At 45.4% G+C, this 14126-nt stretch overlaps 1 protein-coding gene across 1 annotated transcript in view; it reads right to left on the bottom strand.

Annotated features, from left to right (window-relative positions):
- LOC109320601 overlaps nt 1-14126 on the bottom strand; it is a 46415-nt gene that overhangs the window by 3506 nt on the left and 28783 nt on the right. Inside the window, exons 9-11 of the mRNA XM_019550764.1 lie at nt 13095-13250; nt 3509-3639; nt 1387-1572 (exon numbers count right to left, since the gene is read on the bottom strand). Of these exons, the coding sequence (XP_019406309.1) occupies nt 1392-1572; nt 3509-3639; nt 13095-13250 (468 nt within the window). The 3' untranslated portion in view covers nt 1387-1391. The remainder of the gene's footprint in view (nt 1-1386; nt 1573-3508; nt 3640-13094; nt 13251-14126) is intronic.

Consider the following 14126-nt stretch of genomic DNA (forward strand, 5'->3'; position numbering starts at 1 on the left):
CGCGTCAGTTGTCAGTTGCCCCATCTGGTTTAGCAGGGGTCCAACGTTGCCCTTGCTTTTCCTCCGGCTCCCCACATATCAGAAAAAGGACTTTTTGTTGTCCTTGATGCTTGAAGCTAGTTGGAGTTCAGTTGCAGCCTTGGTTTGAAATTGGTTTCTAATAACTTGGGGAAATTTCATTGCTTATTAATTGCTTCTGTAATTGCTTCATCTCCTTTCTAGCAGCCTAACCTACTGCATGCCCATGTCTGGAGGTCCCAGGTCAGAGTTTGGTGTAACTCACCCAGTATCTGAAACGATAAATAAATGGTGACACTTAGGAGAGGCAATGGACTTGGAAGGGAACAATGCCTTTTCACTTGAAAAGCTCTATATATTTCATTTAGCTAAGAGAAGGGGTTACCTGACAACTATATGTAAATGCCAACCTGGGAAGAAGGCTGGTGACAGGAGAGGGCTCTGACCTGCCAGACAAAGATAAGGCAAGAGCCAGCGGCTGGAAGCTAAACCCAGACAAATTCAGGCTAAACTAAAGCACAGATTATAGCCAGGGCGTCTCCAATGATGGCAGTCTAAAGCCCAACCAGCATATCTGTCTAAAACTCAACCAGAAATCACGGCAGTTGTGAAATTTTGTGTGATAGGAAGCAGTTCAAATTACCTTGCTTCCTAATGGCCTAAAAAATCTATGAATTCTTCTGAAAAACCCTGGGGGACCACATGGAAACAGACAAAGTATTTTGCTTAAAAAACAGGACTCGTGCTTCTAAATAGCAGTAGCTAAAGTATATGAACAGGCCAACACTAGGAGTTCCCAGGTACTAGGCTTTGGGTCTCGTCAGCAATGGATGCCCAGCTCTGCTATCTGTACAGATCTAAGGGACTGCAAACAGATGTTGCATTTGTCCCAGGATAAGCCATTTTATGCCAAGACAAAATGTAATCATTCTGATGTCTGTGTCCATTGTCCCAACATAAATACTAAGAAAGGTTCACAGGGTAAGAAATGACTAACAGTTTATCCTGGGATATCACAGAGTGCATGTGAACCATTGTCCTGGGACTGCATCATTGAATGAGTGGCAGAAAAGCTGCAGTGCATTCAGCCACTCACTAAACCCTCCTTAGAAGGGTTTGGACACGGTTTGGAGTTTGGGGTTCAAGTTTGGACACTGCTGAACATGTGAATCCCTGGATACTTCTATTCCAAGACAAACACACACACTACTTGTCTAGGGGCAAAAGCTATGGCTGTTCCTAGACTTAGAGGCACTTGAAGACACACAAATGGAAAGCACTATGGGAAAGCAAAGTATTAATAATGCTGATTTGTGATCAAAATCACTGTAGTTCTACCTTGCTATATATGCATAGGCCCACACTCACCTCTCCTAACTGCAGAAGCAGCAGCAGCGTCCACATTTCCAAGCCACTTTTCTTATGTTTTCAGAAAGCGAGTTGCCTCTGCTCTTGGCAAGCACACCACTTTCACAAATCATGTTCAATAGATTATTTCTATCTGCTCGACTGAGAGTGCCTTCCATATCCAAAATGGTGGTCAGATGTTCTTTCCTTTCCAACAGAACAGGAAGTCAATCAGAAAAAAAAACTTCAGACAAATATGTTTACTTAATAAGACTTTTTTTAGGCTGGGCCAGAACTGAGTTTGGACACTTCTAACTTTCCATGTCTAATAAACGTGTTTCTAATATAGTTGGCCACTCAACAAGGAGGAGGCCAAAGCTGTATTACCACATTCAGATCTAGCCTTACCAAAACTGGCTCCTGGCTCACTGCATGTGTTTGTTACCCAGCAATACATGAAAAGCTGCAGGACTCGCAACTCCATCAGAACCAAAGCTGATCTATTTGTTTAGCAGGCTTTTTTGGGGCTGATTCTACACATCGTGTTTCGAACATATTCTTGGCAGACTAGTGGGGGGGCAGACTATTTGCCAACTGACAGACTGGCTTTTTCCTCTCTGCTCATCTGAGTGGGACCATCACCTATCACTTGACTTAATGATATCAGAATAGCAGATGTGATGTAAGCAAATACAATGCTGTTGAAGTCAATGACGATGCATCCACCTGCACCAACTGTCCAAGCATGGCCCTAGGAGACTAAATGCAGAATGGATTTTTCCTTTCTGTGTGCATGCAATTCAACTTGGAAAAATAAATTTGCCAAAATAGGAGATCAGTAACATGATGGGTGGGGTCAGGGGAATTATTTTGACCAATACAGATTAGCAACAATGTCATTTTATTAAATAAAAGTCAAGTTTAGGTTAGATTAGATATTAAGGAAAAACTCTCTCACAAGGAGGGTAGTAAAGCACTGGAATGGGTTACCTAGAGAGGTTGTCCTTGGAAGCTTTTAAGACCTGGCTAGACAAAGCCTTGGCTGGGATGATATAATTAGGGATGTTTCTGCTTTGAACAGGGGGTTGGACTACATGACCTTCTGAGGTCCCTTCCAACCCTCATTTTCTATGATTCTTTCATTATATTCTCCTCTAGGCTTCCTGTGCAAAATGGAAACATGGGCACATTGCTGACTGCCTCCTGGAAAGTATTTACTTAATGATACACAAGAGAACTGCAGGAAAATTATATTCAAGATACAAAGCCACGTATCTAAATGTTAAGAAAAGCCTGAACTTGTGACATATGTGCAGCCTGACTGGCTGTCCTATATGTGTGCATTATGACACAATCTTTATATGACGAGACAACATTCAATTTTTTCACATATGATCCCTGTCCCATTCTTTGCATAGGATAGGAAATTCCAACTCCAGAGGTCACAATGTCTTGCTGAAAGCAAGGGATAAACATAGGAAGTGTCAGGCATCCTCAGCCACAGGCATTGCTACTAGGGCTGTGCGAAACAGGCCCTATTCAATTGGGATTTGAATTTGGCCTGAATAGGGGACAGTGATTGGATCCATTGATTGGGATCGCTGTCCCTGATTTGATTCGGCCGAATACAAATCTGAAGATTCAATGCTGATTCGGTGAATCAGCAATTCAGACACAGGCACAGCTTTAAAAGTTTTTTTCTATGTACCTCGCGGTAGCAGCGCGGCTCATGATTGCTGCGGTGCTGGGGAGCCCCTTACGCTTCTGTGGGACACTGCATCTGCCTCAGCACCACAGCATTCAAAGCCCTTGCTACCTAGAGGTATGTAGAAAAAACATTTAAAGCTGTGTCTATATCCGAATCACCAAATCTGTCCAAACCTCTCCAACTCGATTTGGAGAGATTAAAGGGTCCTCTGATTCGATTTGGATTCAGAGATTCTGGCACCGAATTGGGCTGAATCTCCGCTGAATTGAGTCAGGGACTGAAGCTTCGCATAGCCCTAATTGCTACCAGCTTTGTCTCTCAAGCTACAGCCAATATGGCTGTTTACAGGGTGGAATGGAAAGGATAACTAATGTTGCTGCAGGGTTATTGTTCTAAATGATCAGCAGAATTGACTGAATCACTAGAATGCCTTACCTTAAATGTGGAACCTTTTCGAGTAAGGGTATAAGCTTTATTAAGTGTATTTTCTTTCCTTCTAAGTCAGTATCTTCATTAAGTTCTAGAATCACTTTTATAGGATTATTTCCTGAAGATGCTTCAGGACCCTGAGGATAAAAAAAAAGATGTAGACAACAAAGGGAAGGCAAGGGAAGTAGGGAATGTAGCTTCAGAATCAATGTTGGGACTGACTTAGTAGCCAGAAAGAGCTATGAAAAGTGTGTGTGTGTGTGTGTGTGTGTGTGCGCGCGCACGTGCACACGCACGCATGCACAAGCATGTGTGTCTTTCCTAGGGCTGTGCGAAATTTCACTGGGTGTTTCGCTTCAAAGCTGTTTGGACACGTTTCGAGCTTGAAACAGCAAAATCAAAATGAAACAAAAGGCTTTTGAAACAGCTTCAAAATGAAATGAGGGCACTCAAAACAATTCAAAAGTTTTGAAACATTTCAAATTTTGAAGCTGGGTTTACTTGGCTTCAGTGCCAGTCCCAGGCGGTGGCAGCAGCCTTCTTTCATTCAGTGTGCAAATCTGGGGGCTTGCACCCCCAGGAGGGCTGCCGGGCTATGCCGGACTCCTCCCAAGGGTGCAAGCCCCTGGATCTGCATGCCGCATGACAGGAGGCTGCTGCTGGCACCTGAGACTGGCAGCAGAAGCAATCTTCCATGGCATTGGGCATGTGCTGTGCCCAGCGCCAGTCCCAGGTGGCAATGACAGCCTCCTCTCATCCGGTGCACTGATCTCAGGGCTTTTACTCCCAGGAGGAGTCCAGCACAGCCCCGCAGCCCTCCCCGGGTGCAGGCCCCCGAATCTGCACGCCAGATGACAGGAGGCTGCCGCTACTGGCAAGTGTCAGGAGTTTTGCTTTGAACAGTTTGAGGTGCAGTTTCCTAGAAACCTCTGCACCTATCTCCTTGAAACTTGGCAGGCTTCATGCCCTCAGAAGGGGCTACCATTCCCACAATTTTTATCTGAATCGGGCAAGAAATGACAAAGTGTTAGGCATTTTTATGACTCCCCATTATAGCCTATGGGTGAAACAGCGAAACAGGTTCACCGAAACGAAACAGAACAGTGCTTCGAAATGAAATGAAATGATGAAACTAAACACTGTCCCTTTGAAACAGCAAAATGGAAGTTGAAACAAAATGGTGTTGTTTCACACAGCCCTAGTGTTTCCCCCTGAAGATACCAATAAAGTGGCATATAAATCATGTAGGATTGGAGCGGTGCTTTAGCCATGATGGTTCAGGAAATGTTGCGAGGCAGGGTGAGGTGGGGGGAGAGGGTTGTAATATCTTTCACTGGACCAACTATATAGTTGGGAGACAAATTTGATAAGCTTTTGGGCACACTGCACTTCCTCAGGTCTAAGCTCAGGTACACTGAAAGCTTGTCAAACTTGTCTCCCAAATATATAGTTGGTCCAATAAAAAAACACCCTATGGTCAGACTGGTATGGACTGTGGGGTTTTTCCCTTCCTCTGTAGTGGGGGGCGGGGCATAGCTCTCTTCCTGGGATCTCTCAAGCATATATTAATAACCTTTACAGAAGAAAGGTGTTGGCCATTGTGGTACCCCTGCTTTACCTGTAGCAGGTTAACATGTTATGTCTTGTGTTGTGTCAGGGTTGACTGTGTAGTTTTGCTAAGGAGGTTTGACAATGGATTTGTATAGGATTGTTTGGATAAGGATCACCCTGCCTCAGACAGGAGGTTGGATTAGATGACCTCTTAAGGTCCCTTCCAACCCTACTTCTCTATGAGTCTCTGAAAACCCCTTCCCCCTCATGCATTTCCTGGGCAATCACACTACAACAGCCTAGAAGGTATCACAATGCACCATTTGGAGGATATCACAGTGCACTGTTTGCAATGGAAAGTTCACAACATGAAGAGAAAAGAAACCAGACTACACAGTGACATCTACTTCCTAAGTTTCTGCAAGAAACATATCATCATCCCTGGAGGACTGACCATTTACAACCCTCTGACTACTGCACACAACTCTAAATAGGCAGCACAATTATGCAGGACTCCGAAAAACTGAGAAACCATTTATTTTAACTAACCCCCTCCAAAAGAAATCAGCTTAAACAGGACATAGCTATGTACTCCACGAAACTAAGAAATATAAATCCAGAGACATACTTTGTCATTGGACACAGACCTTCTACCAAAAAATCCTACCTTCTACCAAAAAATCCTAACAACAGCAATCCAACACAAGAAGAAAATGTGGGATCAATTATCACAACCCCAAACCTGAGTAGGAGCAGTCTGTGGCCAAAAGTTGGTCAAACTTCTGACCCAATAATATACATTATTTACCGTATACCATGTATTCCCAAATAATACATACACCTTGCTTTGGTAAGGAAGAATGAAGGGGGAAAAAATGTGTCCAGAATCTTAACTGTCACAGCATGGGCTCAGCATGGCTGAATGTCAGCCCAGGGCAGGAGGGTAGAGCTCAGTATCTCTCAGTCTCTAGGGGCAGCTACATTTCTACTGCTCAGCAGCTGTAACAGCATTAGATCAAACTGTGACCCTGTGACTTCTTCCTGGCCTGGGAGAAGCACAGGCCCATGGCAGCCACTAAATAAAGCTGTTATACAGCAACCATAGCATGCTTCAATTCTGGTGTTTCTCTGCTTAAGACACACACCCCAATTTTGGAAGGCTGATTTTTTGTGGAAAAATATAGCTCAGCACTGGTGAAGTCACACTTGGAGTACTGTGTCCAGTTTTGGGCCCCCACTACAGAAGGATGTGGACACATTAGAGAGTCCAGTAGAGGGCAACAAAAATGGTTAGTGGGCTGGGGGACATGACTTATGAGGAGAGGCTGAGGGAACTGGGCTTAATTTCATCTAGAGAAGAGGAGACTGAGAGGGGACTTAATAGCAGCCTTCAACTATCTGAAGGGTGGTTCCAAAGAGGACGGAGTTGGACTGTTCTCAGTGGTGGCAGATGACAGAACAAGGAGCGATGGTCTCAAGTTGCAGCAAGGGAAGTTTAAGTGAGAAAATATTTCCTAACATCTAACTACGAGGGGAGTAAAACACTGGAACAGACTACCCGGAGAAGCTGTGGAATCTCCATCCTTGGAAGTCTGCAAGACCTGGCTAGACAAAGCTTTGGCTGGATGATCTAGTTGGGGATGGTCCCATTTTGAGCAGGGGGCTGGACAAGAAGTGACCTCCTGAGGTCCCTTCCAACCCTAATTTTCTGTGATTCTAGAAGTCTAAATAAGGTAGTTGGTCCGATAGAAGATACCCCTTCATTCTCCCCTTGCCTCTCATGTCTAATCATGTGAAGCTAATGGCAACTCCCACTGACCAATACCTGCAAGTACAATACTGCTGACAAGCCCCCAGAAAGAAAAAGACTACAGGGCGTGCATCTACATGAGACGGTACTATGCAATAGCTCATTGCTACCACACAGTAGCATTGCTGGGTACTAAGCATGCAGCAACAGTACTGCACAGTAGTAGGAGCTACTTCGCAGTAGCTCATTGCTACTGTGCAGTAGTGTTGGGAAAAAATATGTGGTGACAGTACTACACAGTAATAACTGTGCAGTCCACCACTCATGTAGATGCAGCCAGGGGGAAGGTAAAATTGAAACAGAAAGACAAGGGAAATAAGAGTTTTATCCTATAAAAATCTGAGTCCTTGTGTGTACAGTCAGCTCCCAGTGAATACTTGCGCTCTGCCAGACTGCATCCTATACAATGAGGCAAAGACACTCATTACACCGATGATATTTCATAAGTGAGGGTTGGAAAGCACTAACCAGAGGGAGCTTCAACTCTTACTCACATTTTCAGTGGGAAGGTAATGAAAGCAAATGGCTCCTCTGAATTATTTATGCCGTAATATGAGCATAGTTCTGTGACAAAGCAAACCAACAGACTATGCTGCTGGAATCAGGTCAGGGCCAGATCCAATTCCCCTGATAGTTATGGGGCATCTGGAAAGGTGCTGGCTCCTCTCTGCACTGAACATCAATTTAAAAAAAATAATATTTCAAAACAGCCTTTTCTCTCCCCCTCCCCCACCCCTCTCTTTTCCCCTGCACTGCAGAAATACACAGCAGGTGCTGCTCTACATAGCAAGAGCACTGTACTCCTGGCAAGACAATGCTCCTTAGCATGCTGAAACCTTACAGTATTTCCAGTTTGTCATGCTCACTGCTAGTATATGTTGTTTGGTAGAGAATGTCAAAAGTTTGCCTAGCACAGGACAAAAAGGGCAGAAGGCAAGACCCACCATCTTAATATACCATCTAAACAGACAAAGAGTAATCGAGTGAACAGTGATACTTAGCACAGATGTCCTTTTGACAATGGATGAATGTATTATTTGGCAAATGCTGCTTTGAAGGAAGCGCTATTTCAAAACATATCCTGAAAAAGTCTTTGGACCCAGGGCAGAGCTGATCACAGAGCAGGTGCAATCTGGGTAAAAACAGGATGCATAAATTAACTAAGTGTGCAAGTGAGCATATATTTTGCATGCACAGCTGTGAGCCTAATATGACTAAAAATCAGATATCTTTTTTAAGCTTATGTATTTCCTCTGCCAGGGTTTCAAAGCTCACATCTCAAGCAAGAGAGAGAGAAAAAAGGAGGCAGGGGGAGTAGAATTTTACTAACAGGGCATGTCTATACAAAACGTTTACTGGGCAGTAGACTAATTAGCTCCACAGTAAACATCTTAGCATCTACAAGAGCAGGGCTATTAGGCTGGAGTAAACTAATAAACTCCAAAGCAGGGTAGTACTCGTAAGAACAAGTACTATCCTGCTGCAGAGAAAAATAACTTCACACATGTAGAGGCTGATGGGGCTGGCTGGGGCACGAGGGTGCTTCAGTGCAGGGGCACACTGGAGCACCCTCATGCCCCAGTCAACCCCTCTGCAGCACACTGAGCTGGGTCAGAGCTCCCTGGGTCTCCTGCCAGCTGGGGCTGCTTCACCCAGGTTCAACATGCCGCAGTCCTGGGCGCATGTGTAATCATGGTGCCTAGGAGCAATAAACTCTGGCGTGATAAGCGTGTATAGATGTGCGCACTGTATGTAGATTTGTTCTTAGACATGCACGCTGGTTTTCTCTCTGTGGAATTAAACAATCATAAAACTATAGGGGTGGAAGGGACACCAGGAAGTTATCTAGTCTAACTCTTTGCTGAAGCCAGGATCATCCCTGACCAAACCATCCTAGACAAGTATTTCTCTAACCCTCACTTAAAAGCTTCCATGGATGGAAACTTCACTACCTCTCTAGATAATCTGTTCCAGTGAATCATCACCATCACAGCTAACAAGTTCTTCCTAATATCCAACCTAAATCTCCCTTCTCACGATTAGCCCATTATTCCTTGTCCCATCATCTCTGTTATAAAAAACTCCTTCTGTATATGTATTAGATGTATTGTGTCATGTACAGTCATAGCTCTGCTTCCATATTTTGTACAACACTGAGCTCAGCATTAAATAGTTATGTGTTATAATAGAAAAACTTCCCTTTAAGTAATCGCCCGACATTTCTCAAGATTTGGACATCTGCATACCTGTCCACTTGACACAGCTAGGTCTGAAGCTAAAAGTGTTGACAGCTTTCAGCTTGCCATCCTGAGACTAAAAGGATAATTGCAATAAGTCTGTGAACTTTCCCCGGGGAACCTCAAGCCAGATCTATACCACCTCCCTGCTTAGCCTGGGCCACCGTGGAACAAACAAACCCTATCTACTCCCTCCCACACTGCCCACAGCCAAGACCAGAAATGAGGCAGGCCAGACAGCTTGGAAGGATCCCAAGCATGTGCTCAGTTGTTGGCTGGCTGACAACCAGCTGACAGCAACTCCCAATGGCAGGTTGAAAACATGATCACCAACTCCAAGGGAACACAAATTACAGATCAGGCCTAAAAATCATGTGCTCAGCTTAAAATTGATAAGATTTTTATAGATAACAGGTCTGGGGGCTTTCCATTGGCCACTTGGTTTCTGAGCCCTTAGGACTCATATGCCACCATTTCTGTGGAATGATGAGGGCCAGAAACTTACTTTTTCTTAATGAAACCTGAGACACTCACATTATCACATGCCTCCAGGATTGAGATTGCATTGAAAATCTCTCAAGTGCTGGCAGTATTGAGGCAAATCTCCTACTGTACTCTGTTCATGTATTTCCTTCTCCTCTCACCCAGGGCCCCAACCCTCCTTTTAAAATCCTTCTGTCATGAATCTACCTGGTCTATCATTTTTTTGTTCTGCTCATCAGCGACTTCATTGGGAAAATATGCCAGGTACCCCAAAATTATCAGATTGTATAATAATACAATCAGCAGACACCTCAGCTATGCACTTCAGACAGTGCCCTAAGTGTGCGCAGCAAATGTTTATGGTCAATCCTGGTGCCTGTGTGATAAGTCAAAATGTATACTAGACATGCTGTGCCCATGGGTGAAATGCAGTGACTTTGGTAGGGGAACACGAACATATACAGAACATCCTGTTAGAAAAGGAAAGGAATTGAACTATGTCACAGCAGGCATATGAGCAGAATGTGATTACCCAAGTTAAAATGTGGCCATCTCATTGGAGTTAATAGCAAAAACTGCTGGGTGATCTTTGCTGACTACAAGCAAGCCGTAACATACTGCATGGTATTTGAGTCTAATGGTAGGTTGGCTGCAACAAACTTTTCCATTTGCATTTTCTTGCTACTATCTAATCAATAAAATCTTTGTCAGTACCATCCATAATCTTGTTCACTGAAAATAAATGAGAAGGGAATATGAATCCGTGTAGGGAATGTTTTCTAAGTGATTTCAACCTGCTAGCACTCCTTCTTTATGCAAGTCCATGAATACAAACAAAATGACTTGGGCACTATCAACCCACATGGGCATAAACTGCATTGGGCAGAACTTTCTATTAGATTTTGCATATAAATACAGGCTTTCAGGTGTGCAAAAGCACTTCACTGGCAAAAAATGCAGGGCCATGTTTAGAAGCTGCTTCTGAAAGTCTGGCCCACAATTTTCTTCCAAGTGTGGTAGGCTCCCCGCTTTTGCCCAGCAAGCCTGGCTTGGACAAGGACACTTTGGATTGGTGGAACATTTCTACCAATCAGGTAACAGCTGGGAGGGGCTTGCCCTGCCCCTGCTTGGAGTGGGGTGGTGGGTAGTGAGGCGCCCTCCAACCTAATTGAAGACTGCGCTTTGCAAGTCTGGCCGACTTCAGGGGCAGGACAGATAAAAGCCCAGCATGCTCAGCACACTGGGCAGAGACAGAGAGGGACACCAGAGAGGGAAGAGCCTCCATGGGATCCCTTCTACGCCCCAGCGGTGCGCAGGCTGGTGCACGGGGCTCAGGCTCTGGGAGCCACACCAAGGCAGCGCAAGCCTGCATCCTCAGCAGAGGGCTGGATGGAGCGGTGTGCAGACTGGCACATGGAGAACCTGCCCTGGGAGCAGCTTGAGGCTGCTCAGGTTAGCCCCGGCATACGCCAAATAACCAGAGCCCACAGTGTGGCCGGGCAAAGAACTAAAAGAGCCCCAGAGCCTAGAGCAGGGGGAAAGGGGAGGCCTAGGCATGGGGCTATGTAAACCCAGCCAGCAGCAGCACAAGAGCTGGAAGGACCCTCGGTGCCCAAAGCGGAGCACGGGACCAGGAGCAGAGGGGTCGGAGTGACGCAGACAATGCTGGTGGAGCCTTTGATCGAACGAAGGGCACTGAGGCCTGGTCGACAGCTCCTCGAAGAAAACTGTAAGTTGCTGGCAGAGTCGGATCTCGCAAGGGAAGCATTCCTGAAATAAGGAAACCCCTTCCCCCCCCGACCAGAGGGAAGCCCCGGGTGGAAGTTTCCCTCCCAGGTAGACCCATAGAAGGGGAAGCACCCCTTGCTAACTGGGACCCAGGGGTAAACACACCTTATATTGTGTAAAACTGCACCTCATATTTTGTATAATTGTTATAAAAATTATGAACTTGTTATATAAAATGTTATGGAATTGGGTTAGTTTGGTATAATGGGTTTGTGGCTTATTGTATTGTAGATATTTATCTGTATATCTTTAGTGTTGTTAAGAAATATTGCTAAGAATATTTTTGGCAAGGTTTTTTTTGTTATCTATTAGAACATTTACCTATATATATACTGAATAAGAAATAATATGTATATTATAATTCAATAAACTGTAAATAGTTAAGAGCATTGGCGCTGAGTTGACTCTATAGAGGAAAGAGGGACCCATGCTCAAATCACCGGTGTCGCTCTCATAGCACTGTCGCCTGCCTCATCTATCCCTTCCAATTGAGGACGGGCACACCCTTGGGTGTTCCTGGGTTACACAAGGAAAGGAAAGCCTTTCCACAAAGGCTTCACTGCTCTTTTGACATATTAAGAAAATATTCTCTAACCAAACAGTGCTGTAACAGTGTAGAAAACCCTTCCATATGCACCAAAAAACAATTAAATAATGTGAATTCTCACAAGGACAGAAACCATCGAATCATAGGGCTGGAAGGGACCCCAAAGGATCATTGGGTCCAGCCCCCTGCATGAGCAAGAAAGACATCTGGGGTCAGACAACCCCAGCCAGGTGACCGTCCAGTCTTTTCTTGAAGATCTCTATGCCATCCTCAACCAGAGGAGACAGCTCATATTCACACAGCAGGCCAAACTACCTCCGATGTCAATAAAGACACTGCACAGGTTCCTACAAGAAGAGACAGGGAAGGAGAACACAGTGCATGGTGCCCACAAACTTGTACCCATGGGGGAAGAGACATGTGGCAAGTAAAGCCTCCAAGGGGCAGCATTGCAGGGCATTGAATCTTAGGCTTGAAAGGGACCACAAAGGTGGCAGCTAGTCCACCCTCCTGCACAAAGGTAGGATTCACAGTTTCTTACCCATCCTAGCCAGCTGCCTTTCCAGTCCACTCTTGAAACCCATCAAGGAAGGACATTCTCCCAGGCAGCTTGTGGCACTTTTGTATTGTTCATAGGAAGTTTTTTCTGAAACTGGATCTAAATCTTCTTAGCTGTACTTTAAATTTGTTTCCTCAGCTCCTGTTCTCTGTGGCAAGGGAGAACTTCCCCCCCAGTCTTCTTTAGGGCAGCCTTTCAAATCTTTGAAAACAACTGTGTCCTCCCTTCATCTTCTCTCTAGACTAAATATACTGACTTCATTCCCCTTACTAGTGACACAGGCCAAGTCCATGCTTCACCTCAGCAGCTGTTTCCAAATGGAGGCTCTGTGGAAATCTGCATTGCTTACCTGGCAAGGGCATCGTGGTAGGGCACCACTGACCACACAACCTGTTCGCTGTGGAAGCAACTGCCCCTTGAGGCACAGCTGGCCACATCCTTGTGCCAGCAATACATCATCCCACTCCCTTTGGCCTTGGGGCAAGACTGGAAATACTGTGGTCCCCTTCAGATCACCAGACTAGAAGTTAAACATATCTCACAGATCTGAACTGCTAAAACTGAACCATCTATACCCAACGTAAGCGCAATGCTTTGTAACTGAATCAAAGACTTACTAAGCATTTGACAAAGAGGTCTTGCAGGGTTTCATAGTCTTGTTTAATTCTGTGGGTAATTGGCCTCTGCTGTGTAAGACGTGACTTCCTGGAGCCTGTCAGGAGAGCCTGTATGTACTCCATGGCGATCCTGTGGTGGACAGCCCTGATGAGCATCTGTTCCAGAACAGGGGAACAAAAGTTAATGTCTCAGCACTGAGGGGAGCTGGACGATAGCTAGAAAGTCAGTGGCCACTGGGAGGGAGTAGGAAGTCAGCCACAGGCTGCAGTCTTCTCTCCTCTAAAGCATGAAGGTACCCTTCACCCCAGAATTGTGCCTGGCCCCAGGGCAGAGGAGCACCATGGCTTCTAGCGCTCTCTCTTCACTTTGTGTACTCATGCCAGGGCAGCCACCATCTCCTGAGCCACTGCCACAATGACGCATGTAGAGGGAGTGACCAAGACTGGGCCCTCAGAGTCAGCAGGGAGAGTTCATTGGATCAAAATCTCAGTGTAATCCAAATGAGTTTCAGGCTGCAGGCCAAAGGTACAGGAAATCCTCAGCTTGATACTGAACAAAGCGACAGGCTGTTCTGGCTCAGTGCTCTATCTCTGTGTTGCTATTTGATGCGGCATTATGTGACCCGTGTCTGGTGACAGGCTCTGAACAGCCAAGAGAACACAAGACTTCTACATCCCATTGCATTTTCCAGCCTTACAAATGCTAATTGAAACGATTCCACATGGAAGGTGCCCCTTTACAGACTAGCAGTGAAGGCCCTTGTTTATTAGGGCTGTGCGAAGCGTTGGGTGGCAATTCAATTCAGAGGCATCTCAGCCTGATTCAGTGGCTGAATCTCCTAATCCAAACTGAATCAGGACCAACGTAAAAGTCCGAATCGATTCAAAGCTCTCCAAATCTTCGGCAAAGATTCAGAGAGCTTTGGCGATTCGGACAGTCCCCGGTGGCTGCAGCTCCCTGCAGGAGCTGCAGCCACTCCGAGCTGGTAAGTACTAGGGACAGAGGAGCTGGGGCTGGGGGAGAGGACCGTG

Source organism: Crocodylus porosus, unplaced genomic scaffold, assembly GCF_001723895.1.
Source record: "Crocodylus porosus isolate Cpor-Errol unplaced genomic scaffold, CroPor_comp1, whole genome shotgun sequence".
Taxonomy (NCBI): Eukaryota; Metazoa; Chordata; order Crocodylia; family Crocodylidae; genus Crocodylus; species Crocodylus porosus.